Consider the following 24557-nt stretch of genomic DNA (forward strand, 5'->3'; position numbering starts at 1 on the left):
CTACAATTTCAGCAGCACCTTGGGTGACATTTTACTGTACAGTGGAGAAAGAGGAAGTAAAAGCTTGCAACATCAAAACCTTGTATTCCGAACACTGGTGAAGATGGTTGGAAATGTACATATAATTAAGCGCTGAGTCAGCTTGCAGAGACAGGACATCGACTGGGGGAAAGGTACAGTACAAATATCAGGAAAGAGTAATTTAGCTTTACTGGCCTAGGACAATTTTGGTAATGCTTGCGGACATAGCCTCAGAAAACTACGCAGATGGCAACTATGAAAGGGTACATGACCCTTACGCTGGATTCATATTCATCAGCCTTGATCCCAGGAGAGAGCAAAGGGGTGGGGGGTAGAATATTATGTTGAACTGATTTTTACAGCATGCTCTGATTTCCTGATAATTACCTTTTCCCAATAACAAAACTAGACCATTTCACTGAAAGATCATATAGCCTTTCTGAAAGTAAAAGCAACATCAACTGCAGCAAAAATCAAAAGCTCCAGAAAACATGATAGAAGGAAAAAAATCTTTGCACAGAACTGCTGAAATTTAGGAACCAAAATTGTAACTCCTGTACAGTAAATATACATTTTCTGAAGAGGGATTTTTCCTGCATAGGATTCTATACATTATCATTTGTCTACGTTTGGTTATGTTCTGCAATCCACAGTAGGATTCTGCCTGGGCCAAAACAGTATCATGTACAAGGTCACATGACAATCTGTAATAAAAAAAAAATATTCAGCCAAGCCCAAAGGCATTGTGTCTGGGGGGGATAGAGCAAAACTGTAGTTGGTGAAACCCCTCTAGACCAAGTTCTAAAAGAAATGTGAGCTCGTGAAATAAAAAATTGTAGCAGGTAGACTGTTCAGATCTAGGCCGATAATTAAATCTCCCACATCTCCCCTCTACTTCCCTAGTCCCCCAACCAGCATGACAATGTAAATTACAACTCACATTGTCTGCTACTGCCACGGTAGCTCCTCAATTCATGACCTTCCAATGGGTCTTCAAAACTCATCCTTTAAACATTGCCTTCCTTTTCTCTTGGTAAAACTCTCATAGCTAACCAGTATAGCCCAGGCAGAGAGCAAGGGAGCCCAGTTTGGACCTGGTGAATTGTCATGGCAGTGCCAATGGCCAGTATGCCCAGACTTGTCCACCCCCTGTGAGCAGGTGGCAGATCCTCCTCCTCCTCAACACCTGCCCCACAGGAGGAGCACTAGGCTTGACGCAGCTGGGTGCTTGCTCTCACTCTCACTTGTTTAGTCTATGCCGCCATCACTCAGTAGGAGGTGATGCTGGAGGGTGCAGAGCCAGAGCTTCCACCCATCTGTAGGTTCCCTGAGGAGTTAGACCTCCTCATGTGAGGAAGAAGGTAGGAGTCACTACCCAGCTGGTGCACATCAAACCGGTCCTCCTTTCGGTAAGCCAGGCATCTCCTTATAAAGGCCTTCAATGAAAACAAAATGCACACACATCTATGTTCCAAAACCAATAAATGCAGTGAGATGGAGAAGGGGGGGGGGAATCCTAGCACTAGCGTACATAAGATGAGTTGTCAGAGACCAGATGAGAGATGACTACTAGGAGCAGATTGATCAAAAAAACCTGCCTACATCGCAGCCCGTGGACAAGACCTGAGCTGATTTCTCCCCCCCGCCAAATAACCAGGGCAGCTGAAATGTCGAGTGTAGCAATTATACAGCAGAAGTGGCAACTAAGACCTGCCAGTGAAATACATGTACAGCAATGCTGTGTGTCCTCATGTTTTAATGAATAAGTCCATCCTTTCCAAAACTCACCTTAGCTTCATTGCTGGCAACTGGCTTGACTGGGAACTGGACTTCAGTGGCTTTGAGTATGGTGTTCTCCTGTAGGATGTCCTGCTGACTCTGGTTGTGGCCAAACGGCTAAAAAAATAAATAAATAAATAAAGAAAATTTTTCCTCTTTCCCCTCAGGGACCAAAAAAAAAAAAAAAAACAAGTTTTTTTTTTTTTTTTTTTTTTTAAAGATACCCTGCAAATGCTAAGGGTCCCACCTTTCTTCCATACAGGCACTGGAAAAAGATGACTCCCACTGACCACACATCCACTTTGTTTGAGATCTTTGGAGGTTCCTTTCCTACCACAAAACACTCAGGTGGCAAATACCTGAAAATAACAAGTATCACAGTCTGGAGAGCTAATCAAGAAGAGACAAACCATTACAATGTAAAGATAAATCTTTCAATTCCCTGGTACTGACATCACAGATATATGATGACACCAAGAGCAACAAGTTTACTGGGCAAAGGCTTTGATAAAGGCTTTGTCTTTACCACCCAAAAGTTAACCGCCACAAAATAGTTCTAAATTTTTGGACAATTTCCTTTTCTGTAAAATGAACTAGCCACAGGAAAATAACTATAAATATGTATTTCAAAACCACATTTTATGTTGCTAGAGTAGCTTACCCACATGCCACTGTGACAGCTTTACACCTTGGTGCTGAACATGAATGGAACTGATTGTAGAGATGAAAGATGAAAAAGCAACTCTTACCAATAGGTTCCTGCCCCTTGTGAAGTCAAGTCCATCCCATCCACACCGTAGTTGTCATCATCCATGATTTTTGACAAGCCGAAGTCTGTAATTTTTATTTCCCCACAAGCTGTGCCATCCACAAGCAGGATGTTCCCTGCACAAGACCGGACAGTGCTCACCATCAGCCAAAGGAACATTTAAGTAAGACTCATACTGAAATAAATGATGCACGTCACTCATTTAAAGCGTAGTATGTGAAGGTACCTTTATATAAACTTAAACCCTAAACAAGGGAGCAAAAATAAGCATCTCAATCAGTCTGGATTCATAGTGAAAGAAGTTATAAAATTGGGCTCTTGATGCCATATGACTCATTGAAGATACATACATGACTCAGTCATATTTGGTTCCAGACACCCACATCCAACACAAAAATAAGCTCGTATTTGTGTACCAAACCCTACAGCTGGTTTGAACAGAGGCACACCACCATCTTGTGACAAATTAACTTGTTGCAGTGCGGTTACTGAACCTACCCAACCCTCATGCCTTATGTGGCCATTATACACATCTACCTGGCTTGAGATCGTAGTGGATAATAGGGGGCTTAATTTCATTCAGATATCGTAGTGCATTCACTATCTGCATGACAATGGAGCGGGCTTCCTTCTCAGACATGAGTTTGTGCTGCTTCAAATAGAAGTCCAAGTCGTTGCCTTCGCAGTACTCCAACACGGTGCAAAACCTGGGTCGAAAAAAAAGTGGTCATGCACCAGGAATGAAATGTGCCTTAGAGTGGGTTAAGTGGAACTGTAGAAGTACCACAATCCTGTAAACCCTGAAACAACCACTGAGAATGTGTGAAGTGAGCAGGAATGAAGAGGAAGGCAGCAACGTACGTGTCTGTATCCAGAGAAAAGTAGTCATACAACTTCACTATTCTCGGGTGGTCCAGCTGTTTGTGTATTCTGTACTCCCTACAGGCATGCCTACAACAGGATGGCAGCATAGTTATAGAAAAAAAGGACAGGAAGCATCAAAGCATTATGGCAGGACATTTAGAATGGCTGAGTACTTTGGCCAGCCTTGCCTTATAGCTAATCAAAATGCATACAAAATGTCTGGTGTGATTTACTGGAAGGGAAGAAGAGGGGAGGAGAAGAAAAATTTGAACTCTAACTGCATATCCTTAGCACGGTACATAAGAATAAATATTCCCATTGTGTATAGTAACTATACCAGTACGTGTTACTACAGAATACCATACTTGTGGTAGTTCTCCTTCTTCTCCTCCCTCCAGTTTTTGTTGAGCTGATGGATTTTCACTGCTGCATACCGTTGTTCAAACAGGTCAAAGGCCTGGCAGAAAACAGCAGGACAAATACAGGAAAAAATAATAAAAAGCTGCATAAATTTGTGCTATATTATACACCAACACATTCAACCCAACTGATAATTTTTAACCATTTTACCCCTCGAGTATAATAGTTATACCAATAGAGCATTTTAACTGCATTCTCAAGAGTAAAAAAGCAAGCCCCCCCACCCAAACCTGTTATCAGGTTAAAAATCAGTTTCAATAAATTGTAGAACACTTGTTGGTAGACAGGCATTTAAGCCTGTATTTTTTCTTATATTTAAAAAAAAAAATTCTTACTTTATAGACCTCACTGAAGCCCCCTCTTCCCAGAAGATGCAACAGCAAATACCGTTCATTCAGTGTTGGATGATCTTTGAACCTGGGGGGAGGGCAAAAACTACCTTTATTAACACAAGCCTCTTTCTCAATTCCTTGCTCATCAAGTTGTCTTGTCTTAATTAAAAAGCCACTGAAAAAATCAGGAGCCCACTTGTCAATGTAGAGCGAAAAGGATTTGGTAAAGAATATTAATTTGGATGTCAACATGTCATCATGGATAACACACAGCAGAGCATCTCAGTTTAGCAGCCCAGCAAGTAAATCAATTCTTATAAAGTTCTTCAGCAGCAATAAGAGTTTTCACAAACCTTTCATTAATTTCATTACAGAACTGGATGAACTATAATAATTCACACTTTACATGTGGTTCTTTGAAGCCCCAAAATTAATCTCCATAATCTGACAATTTCAGTGAAGTTTATGCAAAGCAATGAATGAAGGGCCTCATTACCACCATCACTGCTAGACACTGTCATTTCCATTTGTCCAAGACATGGACGTTTTAGATGATGGACCAGTGCTGTTTTAAGCGTACACTTCCATTAGAACGTTCTGACATATGCACAGCTGCCTGTCACTCACTGCGAGCTGTCCTCGTTACTGATCCTCTTTAGCTCTCGGATGTGGAGGTTGCGCACTCTCTCCAGACGCTCCAGCTCTGCTTGAATTTCAGCTTCTTCCTACAAGAACCACAAGCAGACATAAGCACAAAACAAGAAAACAGATGTACACAGCACAGCAAAAGTTTCAACTCTGTTTAATCCGAAAATGTCCCAAGCACATGATAAAGCCACATGGGTTAAAACTGGTTTGAAACGTGATTACAGTTGTGTGTCAGGGTAATTTTAGCACTTTCTACCAATGTATGTTGTCAGGCTTACTAGTGTCATGTAAGAAGTAGTAAGTGCAATTAGTATCAATAGTGCACGTGCTTCTCTGCCAAGCCCAGGTACAGGAATGCTACTGACTTTTTTGAGATGTCCGAGTCGAAGCTTGAAAATCTCTTCTTGTTCGTGGTACTCAGCCAAAGTTAACCTTTGAACAGAAATTATGGGGAAATTAAACCAAACCTAAAGACAGAAACATACAAAGTGGCCACATTCATTTAAATTCTTAGACAACAAATTTTCAGAAATGCTTTTTCAAAAAGATATACAGGCATTGGATAAGAAAATGAAATGGTAGGAAGCTAAATGCAAACTTGGTAGATTTTCTGTCAGAAATACTTCCTCTTACAAGTGGTCTTATCTATATATGTATGCTTTGAGTATTGCATGAGCCAGCAAGACTTAAAGGTATTTGGCTGGTGATGTTTAGCAGGGCCCATATCAAAAGGCTGCAGAAACCTGCTTATGCATCACAAAACCATCTTCAAGGGCATGCCAGTCTGGTGAAAAGCACTGACATTCGTGAAGAGCAGTTGCAGGAAGAATTGAGCACACTTACATTGCATATGAATGCAGTGAATATGAATTTAAGTTAAAGAGTAGTGGCCAAAAACACATAGCAACTGTCCCTTTATCAGTGTGTCAGAAATCAACTTCACAGGTCTGTATATTGTAATTATGCCATCTTGCACAACATGTGTCTTTTTTTTCTAATACTAACAAAAGATTTGATACTGGAAATGTGTCATGAATATATTTTTCAAAAATATACACATACATGTGTTGCAACAGCCTGAAGAAGTGAAACATCTGAGACCCAAGTCAAGAAGCAGGGGGAAAAAAAAAAAAAAAAAGTTCATAAAAACGGTACAGAATAAAAGTCTAAAGGATGGTCTGGGTTTAGGTATTCATTTAGAAGATGGTTTTCACTGCAGCAAATGATGTAACCAGCCCAGGGGGTTACCTGCATCCCTAATTGCCAAGACTACAGACTTCCAGGAAGAAAACAGGCCAACCCAAAGAATGCAAGCTGTCAGTAAAGCCTTAAGGAGAACAGGGCAAAGCTATTCATCTTCCTAGACTCTTAAGTTACTTCTTTAAACTAGGAAGGACTGATGAGACACCAATGAAGCTAGCTTTTTGTTCTCAAGCAGGAACTGCACCATATTTCTGCAGAACCTTTACAATTAATGGCATGTTGACTATGCATATTACATATTTGAGCAGTAGGTTCACGTTCTCATTTTATGACCACCACAGTATAAAATTATGCTGCAACAAATGTAAGGTAACACAAACATGAAGCAATGAACACTCACAGCTGAGGTAGACTGGGTTTGAGAAAGGGGTCGCTTTCTGACCCATTAACGGCCTTGGTTTTCCGTTGCTTTGGCTCAGAGTTTGTGGTTGGAGCTTGGGAGCTGTTGGTGGTTGGGGGTTTCCTCTTAGCCAAGAGCTTCCTTTGCCTCTCGATCTCCTCCCTCTGTTGGTTAATCCACTCCTGCTGTCTATAGATTCATATCAGAAATGAAAAATGTCAAGAGTATCATTATAGTCAGTCTGTTTTCACTGACCAATGTTTCATAGCAGCTACTTAAATACTAACCCAAAGTTATGGCTTTAAAAAACCCAGAAAGCATCTTATTGTGACTTCTATCGTTAAAACCCTTTCTAGATTCCAGCATGTGCTAGGACTCAACAGATCTCAATCTGCATTCCTTATTTGCCTTTACAATGCACAGACAAGACAACCCATTATCCCAATTCCTGTGAATGTGGGGCTGAAAGCCCAGAAGGGGGCACTTACTTGACCAAGTTCTGGAAGGCAAAGCCATCAGTCCACTGCTCTGTGAAGGAAGCCCCATGTCGCACTGTGGTGAAGTGGCCCAGCCTCAGCCGGTCCTGCATGCTCTTCTCCCGGCATGCCTGCTTCTCCTGGGTGCTCTAGGAAAAGCAAGAAGAATGTTGGCTCCAGCAACCTGTTGTTCTATCACCAGCACTACAGTTATCAACCAAAATCTGACCTAGAGCTTTTGACACACAATGCAGGATTTAGCACTTCCTACATACAATTTAAAAAAAAAAAAAAAAAAAAAAAAAAAATTATTATTATTATTAATAATAATAGTGAGACCTGCATCGAGACAATCTAATTGACTTTTTCCAAAATTGCAGAATTGTGTGCAATGAAAGAAATCATGGTACCTTTTCAATGAGCAATTTTTTGCTCATGGTTATGCATTTATTTAAGCGTTCTTTGTACTTTTCAAGTAATTTTTGTTGTTCATCTATTTGTCTCCTGAGATCACAGTTTGCCTAGGAACAGAAAAAAAGTTTGTATTAACATCTGCACTTGAACGCTGACATCTCTGCAATCTGAAAGATAAAAGGTAAAGCTTCCTTATTCCTAACGCCCAACAGTTTTAACAGTGCAAAGCTCTTTTTTCATCTGACATCAAGACACAGTAACCTCAAATGCATCTCAGGGATAACTGAATGCTACAACTGAACCAATTTGGACTTCTACCAATTACTATATCAGTCTGATATTTTTCCTCCCACAGTCTCTAAGAAAAGTGCTTAGTAGTGATTTGCACTCAAGTAACTGATAACTGCTTCCACTTAATCCACAGTAGACCAACGGCAGCTGAAATCAGAGGAAGAGCAAAGCTTTCTGCCAGCTCCTCTTCGCAGTCAATTAGCACATCTCCTCTCACCCTCAGCAAATCATCTATCCTCCCTTCTTTCTTCTCCAGGTCCAGATTCTTATTACTTTCAAGAGCTGCCAGCTTCAGCACAGTAAGATCTGTCTGCAATAAGACAAAATAAACAAAAGTAACGTTAACTGTTACTTTCCTGAATTAACAGTACATAATGTCATAAAAGCAAGGCTTACCTGGACACATTTGATTGACAGCTGTTTTGGATGCATCATATGGTCCCCAAAAGACAGACTAGTGGGAGATGAACTATTTTGTCTAATCTACAAAGATAAGAAATGCATTTATCAAACTACTATGTTGTGCATATCAACATCCTGGAAATCTGACACAGGGCACCATTAAATCAGGAATATACAGGACAAAATTACCGTGGAGCCAGGAGCAGAATGGGAATGTGAGTTTTGGGGAGAGCGGATGACCGGAGGGGGTCCTCTCACTGGACTGGACCCATTCCCCCCTTGGAACTGATGGGAAGAAAAAGTGAAAAGGAGAAAGAACAGTACTGCATGCCTGATTCAGGCATAACAACCATATTGAAATGCACCTTGAATCGTATCTAAAACATTTACATTTATTCATGTAGCAGACGCTTTTCTCCAAAGCAATGTACATCTCAGAGAAAAGAGAATTTGTGCATTATATTAGGAGAAAGAGAGACATAGTTGCAGACATGAGATTCTGAAGTAAACTTAGTTTGTTTCTTTCCACCTTATGTACTGATGTTCATCGCACAAGTAGATGCATTAAAAACTCAGAAGACTAATCCTGATCACCTTCCTACATTTTTTTTTTTTTTTTTTTTTTAAAAGGTACACAAACATTTATAAAATGAATGCTGTATTAAAATAGTTTTAATAAACATACAAACATTTACATAAAACATACATCAATTTAAAATACTCAAAACCCTAAATGGGCAATCACCAACTGAACATCACAAGGACATATTCTTAAGCAGCCAATAAGTGTGCCACTTACATCAAAGTAGTCACTAATTTTGGGTCCTCGTACAACTGATTTGCCTGCGGAAAAAAACAGCACAAGCATGGGCTGTCATGATATCATCAGTACCATACACAAAAAGATGTGACTATCCAATTTTGGGTTAGCCTCCACCTTGGCTGCTCTCAGACTGAGTCTCTGCCTTCCTCTTCCTGCCTCTTGAAGATTCAGAGTGCTTCTTTTCAGGTGTCTGAAGAAAATAAGGGAAGAAGCACCTGAATGAACACATCTGTCCTCCGATAGAAAAATGTTGCTGTATTTTCACACCTTGTTCACTATGAAGAATCATTCCTTCATGAGGATCAAAATGCATTTTATTGATATTGCTGCTAAACAAAACAAACCTTTGCAAGGGTACAAATGGAAGCCTATGGAGCAAATATTCACCAAATAATGATTGTTTCTATTAATAACCATACAGCTGAACTGAACTGTGGGTCTAACACTGGGCTTTATAAAATAAATTTAACATTTTCAGATCACAAACACACCAGACAACCTCAAGCTCCTTGGAAAGGCCCAGCCACTGGAAAGAATGACAAAAGTGAAACAAAACAGAAGCCCTTTTTGCTTGATGCAGGGAGGATAAGACAGAACTGACACACTTACGTGGGCTGGTTGGCATGCCAAGTTATACATTGTAAATGTTTTATTTCCTGTCTGCAATGGACAAAAACCATAACCCAATATTCTTAGCAGAATACACACACACACACACATTTTCAGAACCGCTTGTCCCTTACGGGGTCACGGGGAACCGGAGCCTACCCGGCAACACAGGGCGTAAGGCCGGAGGGGGAAGGGGACACACCCAGGACGGGACGCCAGTCCGCCGCAAGGCACCCCAAGCGGGACTTGAACCCCAGACCCACCGAAGAGCAGGACTGCGGTCCAACCCACTGCGCCACCGCACCCCCCTCTTAGCAGAATATTATCAATGAATTTAACTTTTTTTTTTTTTTTAAAAAACAAAAATACACAGGTTTATTAGTGCATTATTAGAGATTATTTCCTTTTTGACAGTATTTACCCCCTTTAGTTTAATTCTTTACATACAAGTTAAATGACAATTCAGTATGTGAATTAGGCTGTACTGCAGACTAAACATTCCATTCACTAAGCCTTGTGCTTTAATTGATGGCTTCAAAATTGAAATGGGACAATAAAATGATGTAAACCAGATACCAGAATACCGACTATTAAAAAAAAAAAAAACTTGTGTATAACAATTCAGTTAGACCAGAGCAACTGGTCTTCGGTCTGCATATCATACACATTTTGTAGTAAAAATGTAAAATGAAATGAGACCAAGGAAAACCTGCTAATATCAAGAGTTCTCGATGAGCTTGCTAAAGAAATGCATGTAAAAAAAAAAAAAAAAAAAAAAAAAAAGATAATGTCAAGGTTCACCCAGAAAACAGATTTAAAGCAGAAGAGCCATGCCAGGACTGACAAGGAAAATGTTAATCTCCTGGTGGCTTTGTGCATGCCAGCAGTCCAGAGCACAGCAGAATGCAAACCATCGTCCAATAGCTTTCCCTTTGACCCGCCCCACATCCAATATAACCCAAAGAGCAGTCAACATCTGATTTAAAGAGTGCAAAAGATGTCTGACAGGGAGTTTACACCACGGAGTATTCTTTATTTGGGGGGGGGGAATCTTACTTATTTAGGCTGCACAATGTTAGAACATTATGATCATTTTACTATTGAGGATACAACTTATACCAACTGCAAATTTGCAGTTCAGCCAGTAACCAATTGATAAGAATTTGGAAGACTGCACTTTAATGCACGCTGGAGCACGAAATCTCGGTATTTCAACAAATCATCCAGACATCAGGAATCAGACATAGCCTGCCCAGGTCACATAACTGCTGTTTTTGCATGCAGCGGCAATATCACAAAGGAAACCACAAAGCCATACTTACAGAGTATGCAGGAGAGCTCCCTCTCTTCACATCTGAGCCCTGTTGAGAAACAGCAAAAAAACAGGGAGAAAAAGTCTCAATAGCTTTGGGGAAAAAAGGTGACAATAATACACAGCACAATACACAACACATGGCTCAAATTTTGCATATTCTGACCAAAATAAAAAAACAGAGGAAAGACTACGCAAGAGGACAGCGGAAATATCTGAATCAGACCACATATGTTCACAGCTTGTGGTTGACATATAGTATCACAAATGGTAGCATCAGTCCACAATTGTCTCTGGGTGTGAGAAGCAGTGAACAGGGTGTGTTTAGGGAAGGATTACAACATGAGCCAGCCAGCCTTTGGACCCCCTCGGGTTTTGCTCCTTGAGTAAGGGGCCTGATATACAACGATTTCAATATTTACACTTCCAATTGGTAATAGAATGTTACACTCAGGAACACAGCAACTACCTACCAAGTTAATTTGGGACAGATGATTTTAGAAACATCTTGCCGTCACATCAGACATTTTGTGCCCGTTCTTTTGATGCACTTACATCAAAAACCATTTCATTGCAAAGAGAAATGGGCCAATTCATTAGCCTGTATTAACACTCCCCAGTTAGTCCTCCTCAAAAGTTAAACATCTGATTCTAACTAAATTCAAGACTGGTTTTAAGATATTATTAAAAATATAGAACGAAATCTGACAACACAGATCTGAAATGAATGGCTTTGTAGGCACCATGCTTCTGCAGTGACATTAATGACAGGTGTGGTTTTGAAGGAGAGTGAGCGGCAGTGTGAGCAGCACATCATTAGGGAGCAAGCCTGATGCATGGTAAGCATCTGCGTTCCTGACATCTGTGCACATTCAGCAGCTCTGTGCACTCACCCACATTCCAAACAAAATTCTGCCGGACAGGTCCAGGATGCTGGACTTAATTTCCACTATGGATTAGATGGCTTCACTCATGACAAGGGAGTTCATTATTATATGCAAGAGCCGCCAGGCAAGGAGAGTGGTATAAAGCCTCAAACAGAATGCTGAAGGTAGGAAGGGGGCAATGAATACCAGTAGAAGGAATATATACTGATCACTGAGCTGACTGTAATAGAGGCCCCATTCCGTAACAACCAGATGAGAGGCTGCAAGTATGTAAAATACTGAAGAGCCTGGAAACTCCTCATCTGACACAGAAAACAAGTTTGTGATGCAACACTGAAAAAATTTTAAATATTAATTTGTGTGCTCTCTGTCATCTGATATAAATACATAAATCAACATACCTCTGATTCCTTGTCACTTGAGGAACCAAGACTTCCAAAACTGTGGTTTGAGCATTCATTGTTTGTCAAAGCCTAAAATTGTGCCATCGTTAAACAAATACATTACTTTTTGGAATAGCATACCTCCATGTATACATATAAATATAGAATTCATATTCAGTTAGCATAAAAAAACTAGAAACTAGAAAAAATGATCTCTTCCTGTAAATAATTCTGAATATTCTGAGCCATGCGTCTAAGATAACTGGATTTCAACAAAATTCCTTAGTTTTTATTAAATAAAATAAAAAAAAAAAAAAACAGGTTGGTGCAGGGCAATTTCTTTGTATATGAACAAAAATTTGCCATCACTCACTTTTGCCCCCCCACTTGTGCTCCCAGTGCTGCCCCCAGTGCTGCCACTGACCCCACCGATGAACCGGGCTTCCAGCAGCTCCTGTCTCCTGGGGTCCAGGCTTTGCAGCTCGTCCATTGCTCCTGGAACAAGACAGATGCTATTAGCATGACAACACTTCTGGATTCAGTTTTACACACTACCACTGTAACGCCAAAGTACCCCGAGCCATGACTTGGTCACCATGTACAAAAGGATTAAACACGAAAATTCCTGCAACGACCAAAGAGTTTACAGAACAATGGTGTAGGCTTTCTGATCCCTGAGATATATGTCCATAAGCACAGTAAATAATACAACCAAATCAGCTGGTTCAGACATTTGTAGATGCCACCAATGATTGTATGAATTCCAGCAGCACAAAAAAGAAATCATGTGCCTCAGCACCTTCAGGAAAATAATCATGTAGCATTTAACCTCACCAATGCTCAGTAAATTAAAGCAGCCCAGCTTCACTTTATAGTAACATTAACTATTGATTTCAGAGCTGTATCCAGCCATTTTTCAACTACAAGAGCTGCAGGCCCTGCCAATCAGCCTTGCAGAAATGGATGACAGCTGAGAGACACCACAGTAAACCTACAAGACAAAGCAGACTGATTTAGCACTTCACTGAACGAAGTGAGGATCTGATAAAGAGAAACTAATTAGAAAATTGTGTGTGAGGAGGGAATGGAACAGCTGAGAGCAATTTACTCTGTCTGCAAATTTTTAATAGGCTAAAATTTCTGGTTACTTCATGTCTGAACAGAAACAGGATTTTGAAAAAGAAAAATACACAAGCCCTGGAGTTCTTTCCAAATTCACCCTTCTCTATGGACCACCTAGCAACACCAAACCCAACTAGAACACAAAAGCCTTTACATACTGTGCATGTTTGCGCTTTCTGTATGCAGGTCATTGATTCTGGTAAGGGCTAGTGAACAATGTACACATCCAGTACCTGTATTAGTATGACTTTGACAGTTACCCCAATCCCCCACAACTCACACAATTCCAACAACCTAACTCACAGCCAGAGACAAATTTTGTCTAGGCAGAGTGAGGGGTTGGTAAGAGCTTCACATAAACACTTCAAAAACTTAATCTCAAAAGGCTCAGGTCTTATCCAAACTATTTCTTCACCCCTGCTAAATGAAGGCTTAGACAGAGGACAGCAGCTCCTCTGAAAGGACGATGAAAGAACGCCGCACTGCGAGAAAACCATGCAGTCAAGATGCAGATGAGCCTCTGGGGAGCCACTACAGCTGACACAGGCCAGCACTACTACTCTTGGTTATCCTTTACCTTAATGTTTCCACAGAGCACCAACAACTAAATTTCCCCTTCCTTCTCTATTCCTTTCAAACATTAATATGCTATAAATAAATCATATGAAAATTACATCTAAAAATCCTACAGCATTCTGAGTCTCACTGTGTATACCCTGTTCCCACCACCAGACATAGAAACACCCACGCATTCACAGAAAAAAATCACCTTCTGTCACATGCGAATCACAGCAATCTGGTGACCAAGGAGGAGAAAGGAAACCCATAGCAATGCAACACAGGACTTCTGGACATAAAGTTGTATAAGGTACTAAAAAGTCAAAGACAGCAGGTGGTGTAATGGGAACATGTGTTTGTACCCTGAAGGTTGCTATTCAAAGCCCAGTTCCCACTGCTGTCGTTGTACCCTGGAGCAAGGTACCTACCCTGAGTTGATACAGTAAGGATATCTTACCTGCTGTATAAACGGATTAAATACTATAAGTTTGTGCATAAAAGCACTAGCTATATAATGAATTAATAAAATCACCAAGTTAGCAGGCCAACTGTTAAATGTCACTTGGTTGAAAACTGAACACAGCTACTAAAAGCAGCTGAGTGACTGAATATAAAACACTTGAGTGTTGCTGTTACGCACTCTTACCAGAAGTTATCAGCTAAGGGGGGGGATAGTTCTTGTGCTTGAGTTCTCCTCAATACCACAGTCAGCTATTACCAGCTGTGCCAAAACAATGTGAAGCAGGGAGAGAAGGTCGCAAATTCTGCACCTATGCAGCAACACTTGCTGTTTACAGGTGGTCAAACACTTCCAGTATCCAGGCAGCACAATAAACTTTCTACCCCCACCATGTTTACCTCAAGCCGGTTCCCCCCACTGTATTGAACACACCTCCAACAACAAATAAAAATCTCCTTCAACTTTGGTTCATAAGAAGTAAATCTGCCTGAGCCTTTACCACTGTTTACCTTAAAGTACATTTACATTTATTCATTTAGCTGATGTGTTTCTACAAAGCGATTTACAATGTTAAGGTATTTTACAATCATTATCAATTTATACAGCTGGGTAATTTCTTTTACTGGAGCAATTTTAGGGTAAGTACCATGCTCAAAGGTACTACAGCTGAAGGTGAGGCTCAAACCTGCAACCTCTAGGTCTAAAGGCACTAGCTCTAACCACTACACTACCAGTTGGCCCAGTAAAGTCAACAGGCTGGCCAGTCATTACAGGCACCAATGAAAGTAAGGATGAAAGGTAACAGAAAACCACAGCAAAAAAGGAATAATCTAAATATATATGTAACTGCACAGGATGTCTAACAAATAAAATGGCAGTTCCTGGTGTACAAGTGAAGATGTTTGGGTCCTTGTTATCCTCTAACCTAATTACCCCTGGAAGTGGAACACTCAAAGGGGTGCTATTTTGTTAATACAGTGTGTCAAAGACATCATTAGCTGCCTGATCACCCACACTTGAAGGAAAAACATAGAGGCATCCTACAGTGACATTGTTTTTGCTACTACACCTTTACTGCAAAGAGGCAGACAAACACACATACATCACTCAAGATGGATGTCACATTTGAGGAAAACAAGTCAGATGTCATGATGACAACAGCACACTGCACAGCATCAAGGACAAGTGTCACCAAAAAAAAATAAAAAAAATCTGTACAGGGGAGGAAAAACAATAAGCAGTTAGGAGTTCATGCCACTGAAACATACATTTGTACTACCAAAACTCATACGTACAAAGCAGTTACTTAGAAGAATTAAAATTACTATATCATTGCAGATAAAGTTATATTTTCTACCCTTGTTTTCAAGTTGATTCAACAGGTATACATTAGTTAGAGTTGTGCCCCTTGGACAGGTGGTTTCATTGCATTTTTATTAGGCATACATCCTAGGACAGTTTAGAAACAACTTTTTTGTTGTTTCCATCTAAACATTATTGCAAAATGAAGACAGCATTAAAAATGCATGTCTTAGTGAATGTAGAATTTTCAAAAATGAGCACCACACATGATCAGCTGCACTCCTGAGAGAAACAAAAATCACACTGCTTATGCTATATTATGACATGATTACATGTTCAGGCAAAGAAATGATAAAATATAAAAATGAACAAATTTATACATAGATACTATCAGATATAACTTTTCATCTTTTATAAGGTATTTGCCAAATTAAGGTAGAACCCAGGCAAAGTAATCTTAGATGTAAAACAAAGTAAATTCTTAAAATACCTCTTGGATGGTTATTCTTCCGCCAGCTAAGTGTCTACAATTACATGGCATCCAATAAGAATTACACTCTGACTTTGGATTCAAACAAAAACAAGGAAGGCAAACTGAAGGAGTTTTCAATAGTGTGCAAAAGTCATTTTCTAATAAATCGTTTAGCCTGGATCAGGTCATTCTTCAAATGAACTTGCATATTAAGTTACTGAAAACAAAACTTTTTGTGAACAAGTTCTCTGCTTTTTACTTAACACAAAAAAAATTACTAGAATTTTTTAAAAATACAATACCTGTTCTTGACATTAATTACAAGTTATTTTTTACAGATTTACTTCAACCTCGTTGAAATACGTACAGATCATGACATGAACATGCTTTCTGGGCTCAAGTCAGGTGTGGGTGAGATGTCTTGGGGAGATCAAAAGTGTTACTGCAATGAACTGGCATCCAATCCAGTGTGTACCCTGCTTTGTATCCTGTTCCCTGGAATAGGCCTTGAACCACTTCAACCCTATATTATACAAGCAGTTATTGATGATTAATGAATGGAATTGTTAGCTCAGACTTTTAAGTGTCACTGTCTGGCAGTCATGGCCAGTTGGGTAACTTAGAGAACATGACTGCTTAATGTAAAGAAAAGAAATGACTTTGTAATAGTGTAAAATACACCTTTCAAAAGGAAAAAAAAATGCAAGAACTCTGCCTTAAAGAGGAACAACTGCAAACAAGTTAATAAAAACATGACAGCAAACAAAAGCTAAGAACAAATTTAAAAAAGGTAAAGACTTAACACTCATTAAATCTGGGAAATACTGCAGTTCCAAAGGAATTAAGTATACAGACACTGTCTGAAACCATTTCTCCTGAGCGGGGTCACGGCGAACCGGAGCCTAACCCGGCAATACAGGGCGCAAGGTTGGAGAGGGAGGGGACACACCCAGTACAGGACGCCAGTCCGTTGCAAGGCACCCCAAGCAGGGCTCGAACCCCAGAGCAGGACCCGGCCAAACCCACTGGGCCACCGCGCCCCCCATAATTACTAAGTAATATAGCCTAAAACTATTTAACTGCAAAGGTACTTATTTGTGTTGCTAGAATCTCTGCACACTCTGCATTTCTTTGCAAAAAACAGTAATGCTATGAAGAAATTAAAAAATACACTAGCAGAAAGACAGATGACTTGCTCTTAAAATACAGCTACGTGACCTTAACATCCTTTAGCAAGATCACATGGGGGGGGCATTCTTAGTTGGGCAGCCAGAAGTTCTGTTAAGTTTTCTTTTAAAGACAAGCAGTAAAACAGTGAATAACCAATTTCTAACATCACTTACTTAAAATGGCTAAAATTCTAAACTTACTGACAATTAAGCATTTTGTGTGTTTTTTTTTTTTTTTGTTTTACTCTTTTGCCAGCTGACAAATGAAAAGCTTGGAAACAACAGTTTGGAGATCAAATTCACATTAAAGAATAGCTGAGCTTGAAAATTTTGGAGTTCCTTTCTTAAGAACATATTCCATAAACCAGCAAGAAGGTCAAAGGAACACCTCAGACTTCCCAGCCTCAGACATCTCACACATTTTGCGCCATTTAAAAATTAACCAGTCTTATTAAACACAGTACTAACAGGAAAAAATACCTTGCTAATTTAATTAAATAATATTTTGGTATCACCCAAATTTAGGGGGAAAAATACAGTGTACATGCATGGTTAATGTCAAATGCAGACAAATAATAAAAAGGCATTTTTAAAGCACGTGCATCCAAACCATGCGACAATACAAACCCCAAAATTCATCTCAGTATCCAGCTGCTTGTCCACATATCATCACTCCCCTGTTACTGTAGCGTGGAAAACGTTTAACCAGGTGAATCAGAAAATCTGTTTGCTTAGAAAATACTCCCACTGAAAACTACAGTGCCTATGACAATACTAAACCACACTACTAGGTTTGACCATCAGCATCAGTTCTCAGATAAACGGACTCAAGGGCTCTGGCACAAGGCTAGTATCATGCATACATTTATTCATTCAGCTGACACTTTTCTGCAAAGTGACTTACAATGTTATGGTTACAATTATTTACCCATTTATACAGCTGGGTAATTTTACTGGAACAATTTAAGATAAGTACCTTGTTCAAGGGTACTACAGCCAGAGGTAGGGATCAAACCTGTGACCTTTAGATCCAAAGGCAGCCACTCTAACCAGTACACTACCAGCTGTCCTGGTACAGAGTTCATTTACAGCAATATTTTACTTCCTAACTGTGTTAAAGAACATACCTGAAACACAAGGGGAGTGAAAATATTTTTGACATAGATCCAATAAATAAGAAGCAGAACTTTTAGGACCTGAACATATGTCTACAGTGTGAAATTAATGCCTTAGTTACTGGAAATAATCCTGTAACATACTGCATAACCAAATCTATTGTCATCATTGTTCTTGTTATTGCTAATTGCATAGTCTACACTTCCATCCAAAGTGTACCCATTTACACAGTTGTGTCTCATCCTGACATGAGTTCAATATTAAAGACCTTTCTGAAGGTTACAACAACAGGGCCCCTCTGGGGACTTATTCAAGTCTTTGTCTAATCTACTATTCCCTGTGTGTGTTTCTGCTACTACTGCACTGTCACACAACAGTGAACGATGTTACATGGAGTTCCTACTACTGATGAGTTAATGTCACTAAATTCTGTAGGGAAAAACCTGTCATGGGCAGGCAGCAAGTTTTCATTAGATAACTCGCACTGCTCTAATAATTCATAAAGATCAAATGCATTTGGTTACCTGCTGAGTTGTGGTGTTTTTCTGTTGGTTGACACTGTTACTATAGAGATCAGAGTCATGAGAAACTTCATAAACACAAGGCAAAGAAAAGTGAGCAAGCACAAGACTGCCACTGAACATTCAACAAACATTCATATTAACATTAAGCTCCTGGTCCCTTCAGAAGCAATTCTGCTTTTTCTGCAATCCCTACTGTGTACACAATCAAATGACTGCCCGGCAAAATAACAATATATTGACTGATGTATATAAACTGATTTTTCATCACTGACACACTCCTGAAATAACTTTTGGCTTCTTGCTGACAGACTTTGCAGAACTAGAATGTGTTCATGCTAAGGTATTGGATCTTGTGGAATGTGCATTACTACATCATTTCCCACACACAACACAGACAATTCTTGTGCTAGTATTAGTGGTATAGCTACTCAGCAAATTATCACAGTCTGCATTCCAAGACTTGTCTAAAGCACCTGGTATATCCAAAAAAATACTGAAATATCCAACACATCAGCATTAAGTGAGCACATACACACAAATACTACTCTCACTTAAGCATGAAATTCTTACAATAATATCTAGTAGCTAGAAGTCAACAAAATTCCATTATCAATACCTCCTGTCCAGCACTTGATCTTCAAACCAAGTGTACAGACTTACACCATAATTAAAACCTAATCAGAAACCTCAAAATTAAATAATTTAAGTGAAATAAATTCTTACAAATAACAATACAGCATTAAGCAGAATCTTTACATTTTAAAGTGTGCAAAGAATGTTAGATCCTGTAAATTTCAACTAGCAAAGTGTTAAAATCATAAGCTGTAAGAAAGACAATTCAAGACTAACTGGGATCCTTTTCCTTAGGAAACAGATGCCAACCTACACCATGCTCTTGGTGACTCTACTGACCTGCTTCCAAAGACACAGGTTGTAACTGTCTAAATATAGTTTCAATTTCTTCTGCGTGTTTCAATTTTAAAAAAAAAAAAAAAAAAAAAAAAAAAAAAAAAAAGCTAATAAGGTCAACAAAATGCATATAGTGTGTTCAAAAACCAAGATAAACACAGACAATAACCTAAAAAGAAATTTTGTATAAGGTTCCACTTTCATTGGGGTTCGCTGTTCTATTAACTCTGACAATTACTGTCGAATCATACAACACTTTGGATAAAAGCATCTGCTAAATGAATAAATATACATGTAAGTTAAACAGCCCACTAAAAAAACTGCTTCTATGTGAACAGAATAAGAACCCTGCCCATCCATTATTTCTTCTCATACTGTATTTTACTGGCATAAGGAATTTTTTCTAGTCAGTGTAACATTTAGAGATTGGTAATGTCATGTAATAAAATAGACATATTTGATCAATACAGTGCTAGCAAATTAAAAAGCAATCTTCATTAAGAAGATCCTCCAAGAACTTAATTTAGCCCCCTCTTCTGCATACTTTAAAGATAGTCTTGAAACACACATTAAGATGAAAATCAGTCAATTATTCAAAAGGATTTTGTGAAATTGAGGGTAAATAATGTACTCAAAGCAATTATTTCATAACTTAAACATCTTTTAACAATAATAAACTCTTCCTTAATTCATAAGGCACGAGGTTTCCATGAGTGCCCTGCTAAAACAAATGACAGCTGTACCAAAAAGCAGAGGGACAAACTTCCTTTCAGATCATAGGATAAAGGTCACCAGACACTGACACCCAAGGAAGTGTAGTGGGGACACCAGGTACTGTACACTCATCTGAGGTTCACCAGACCAGATTAGAATCATAGACAGGTAGATGTGAACAACATCAGACCCGAGTCAATTTCACAGGTGTATGTGGGTGTACCGCCAACAAGACTAATCACAAATCACGTTGGGGAACAAGAGAGAACCATTACCCCACCATGGGGCTTACTGCAATGACCTTCACACGTGCGGCACAAGGAAGCTGCCATTTAGTATCCCCAGATTAGTCTTCAGCAGACTTTCACCCTTTTCTCTTTACCTTGTAAACGGTAAGCCTATCGACAACAATAAGAAAAGCTCAGGACACATCTCCAACTCTTGAAATGAGCATCAAACTACACCACCCATTTTCTGTGAATATGAACAACTTTTTTCCTAGACCTTTCCATTATTTTTTGTAGTTTTATTAGAAGTATTATGGCTATTTATATTTTCTACGCAAAATAGTTGTGTAGGTCTTCAGAGACATCAGAGCAAGCAAAGGGAGAAGCTAGTCTAAGTACAAAATCTCAGGCTACCTGCAGTGCAGTAAGGCACAGAAGATGGCCTAAAGCCTTTGGTAAACCCACATTTGGGCCCAGAACTGATCATACAAACAAAAAAACTATACTAGAGCCCCACCTGGAAAGTAGGCTGATGAGGACAGTTTTTCTAGAAGATTATGTATAGTTGGATAACATTAAGGTTACAACTAAGGTTGACAGGAAATGATCTTTGAAACATCCACCTATTTACTTACAACTAGGCTTATTGATTATTTAGTATTATGGCACTGTTTAAGGTATTTACCAGAAAAACATGTCATGACCTTAAAATAAAACTATGTTCAAATGCCTTACAAATAAACAGGTATATAATGAAAGGATGAAGCCACTTCACAGTTGATATGGATGTATTTCATACCCCAGTCTGACATTTGATATAACTGTGAAAACAGTGAATTCTTTTTAAGTTTCATTTGTGCTTCATTGAGGTAAACATAGTAAAATGCCCATGAGTTTATGATAGACACTTGAACAGGAGGAAGAACAAATACCAGAACTCAGATATATTTATTAAAGATCAAGAATACTACCAACACCATTTTATGTCGGATATTTCAGGGAACACCCATGTAATTTCTCATTTACAAGTATTAGCTTTTAAATAAAGCAAATATTTAAATATACATAAGGAATGAGAATACAAAATACAAAAACAGTAAATATTTTGCATGACGTGACCTGAAGAACAAGCAGCTATGACCTACCTGCAAAGCTAATTCATTAAAGGATGAATTCCAGGACACATCACCTAATTATTGAATACGATTTAGGTCCTTAAATCAGGAAATCCTTGGTGTTACGCAGTTCTCACAGACATTACATCCTGTGACAATGAGCACAGCAATTGGACCTGTGGTCCAAGAGTGCTGTTGTATCTCTGTATAGGTAGGTACTGAATCTGAGCTATTCAGTATGTGTTATAATTAACATTTACATTTATTTAGCAGACACTTTTCTCCAAAGCAACTTCCAATGAACTCTATATAGTGTTATGAGCCCACACACCTTATTCCCCAAGGTGACTTACACTGCTAGATACACTACTTACAATGGATCACTCATCCATATGTCAGTGGAACACACACACACTGTCACTCACACACTACGGGGGAACCTGAACAAAATGTCTCTGGACTGTGGGAGGAAACCGTTTACGTTTTAGGAAAATGTTCACAAACATTTGACAAATTTTCCCAAGACAGCTTAAAATGTTAGATAACTGACTTCACAATTTTCCACCCAGTTATCCATCAGGGCAGTATTAAATGTATCAATTCAGGGTAAGAACCTTTATCTAGTATCAGAACAAGAAGGGGATTTAAAGCAAAACCTTCAGACTGCAAAGCATCAGCTCTAATCGCTAGGCCACCTGCCCTACAAAAATTATACATTTTCAAACTAAGAAGATTGCATACTATGCTGTAATTTACCGATATCACTTCAAAAGATACATCTGATAACCCTCTAAATGGTAATTGTGTAACACTGAAACTCATTGTATGTCTTTTCCTTAAAATTATGTGGCAAACACCAGGCCAAAAACCCTACAGCTCATCGGCATTTCCAATTGCTCGTGCCACAGGGCGGACTGTCATCCCGGATGAGCGTCTCTGGCTGAAACGCAACAAGGAACGCCGAATAACTCGTTTCAAATTCGCACCAACTCGCTACAATGCAACACTTAGCCACCTAAGCAGAAAATAAATAAAGAAATGAAGTTTCCACAAAATGCGCGAGAGGAAGTCCCCAGGCTGACTTCACGTGCACTTCCAGCCAGGATCATCATTGCAGGTCCACCATTTTAGCAGCTAAACAGTTGCAGTTGTATAGACAGAACACTGACAGCACAGTGGCAGCACAGAGACACATGCCAGCTGAGGAATGCATTTAAACAATAAATAGGTACACAATTTCAAAGTACCTGGCGACAGTCGCAACCTGCAGCGTGCACCCCATCTGTGCTCGAGCTGGGGATCGTTTCACAAGTGTGACATTATTATTGCTGTCTTCAAAGCAACAGATTCTTATAAAAGTGATAAGGTTTCACAGAGGATGCAGGGTGTGTGACAGTGTGTGTGTTGAAAGGACAGAGGCTCTCCGGAACACAGGGACACACAGTTCGCCAACTGCAGTGGAAACGTGTCCCGGCGGCCCGGAGGGCGGCTCATCGCTGCCCTTATGCCTGCTGTGTATTTTAAAGGGGGGGGAAAAAAAAAAATCATGTCCATTTCGAAGTGGAAGGACGAGCTGTGCTGTCCACATCCATCAAGTGCTCCTCTCAGACTCCTCACCACAGAGCAGAGGTCCTCCATGTCAGGAGACGCGAGCCTTCTGTCATCAACACATCTCTACTAATTAGATAATTTTTTAAAAAAAAAAATTAAAAAAAAACGAGGAGGCTTTTAGTTAGTCGTGTTCCACTTCGACCGGTTCAGTACCGGACACGAAGCCTCGAAGGCGTCCCCGCCGGGACGAGGGTGTGTTTTGACCGAGAGAGACCGGTGTGTGTAGGTGGACTGTGTGTATCTGCTTGCTTTTCTCCGACGGCCTCCTGAGATGTTTCTCCTCGGTTCTCCATGTCAAACAAGACACCTCTCTCTCCCGCCCGGCTGAAACGAACCCACGGCCTCGCACGCACTGCTCGGACTCACATCCCCCCCACAAACACACAAGAAAGCTCCGTTTGCGACCCTCCAGAGAGCACAGAGAGAAGGAGAATGTGTCCACGTTACCTTCCTTCGCCTTGGCCGGCACCGCGGAGTGCTGCTGAGACAGGGAGCCCGGCGTTGGGGACGTCGAGAGCCGGGACCAAGATGGCGTCCCCTCCAAACTTCCACCACTTCCACTGTTACTTGGACACTCATCAAGCTACTTTTTCGAACGGGGGGAAAGCAGACAGACGGCGGAGTTAATGGCACCGAAACCTTGCGATTTCCGCAAGCTCCGAATCCGCAGCACGTACTCTTATACTCATGGTATGCACGAAACGGATGATTTTGTGGCGTTTTTGGACACGAAGATCCCCACACCTCTGCAGTGCGTCTCCGAGCAGCCCGTGAGCGCAACCTTAGCGTCGGGCGTCACGCGTCGCCTCGCGCCCCGCGTTCCTGCGGAACGCTATCGCGAGGCTCGCGCGCCCGACGCTGCCAACTCTACTGATGAAGTGGCCAGAAGGGGGTTATGGAAGATATTAATTTTTTTTTCTCCAGTAAATTACAATTTTCTAAACAAAGAAGCAAAACAGTTTAACTTTTAAAATTTTTTAAATTTTTAAGTTATATAAATTCTGAAAATTCACAAGATGGACTAGTCAGAGGACGAAGTACGCGTAACTACACGAATCGGTCGGTGTGGAAAAAAGTTGCGTTATTTATTGGTGGACTACTGAAATCATCACAACCAACCGATCACGATAATTTATTATACACCAAAATTTATAATTTCACATAATGTTATTTTGTACACGTGTATTTGACTTAATTTCTTACACATTTTCTCTTCCTTCCTGGG

The 24557-nt window shown here is 39.9% G+C and overlaps 1 protein-coding gene across 4 annotated transcripts; it reads right to left on the minus strand.

Annotated features, from left to right (window-relative positions):
• Positions 1-404: 404 nt before the first annotated feature.
• Positions 405-24144, minus strand: tlk1a (tousled-like kinase 1a). Of its 4 annotated transcripts, none has more exons than XM_018729650.2 (23): positions 24077-24144; positions 23780-23915; positions 12407-12528; positions 12052-12123; positions 10774-10812; positions 8957-9032; positions 8819-8862; positions 8209-8304; positions 8014-8100; positions 7835-7927; positions 7323-7433; positions 6925-7061; positions 6437-6625; positions 5199-5265; positions 4813-4910; positions 4189-4270; positions 3799-3890; positions 3431-3520; positions 3107-3276; positions 2550-2685; positions 2048-2159; positions 1810-1917; positions 405-1457 (listed from the first exon to the last, which is right to left on the minus strand). In XM_018729650.2, exons 3-23 carry the CDS (start codon positions 12521-12523, stop codon positions 1290-1292), a joined length of 2184 nt encoding a protein of 727 aa, XP_018585166.1. In that variant the 5' UTR covers positions 12524-12528; positions 23780-23915; positions 24077-24144; the 3' UTR covers positions 405-1289. The 4 variants fall into 4 exon arrangements, with proteins under 4 accessions (XP_018585166.1, XP_018585164.1, XP_018585165.1 ...); XM_018729648.2 differs by having other exon boundaries at positions 24010-24131; XM_018729649.2 differs by having other exon boundaries at positions 23780-23918; positions 24010-24131.
• Positions 24145-24557: the final 413 nt, after the last annotated feature.

The sequence above is a fragment of the Scleropages formosus genome, chromosome 12 (genome assembly GCF_900964775.1).
Source record: "Scleropages formosus chromosome 12, fSclFor1.1, whole genome shotgun sequence".
In the NCBI taxonomy this organism is placed as follows: domain Eukaryota; kingdom Metazoa; phylum Chordata; class Actinopteri; order Osteoglossiformes; family Osteoglossidae; genus Scleropages; species Scleropages formosus.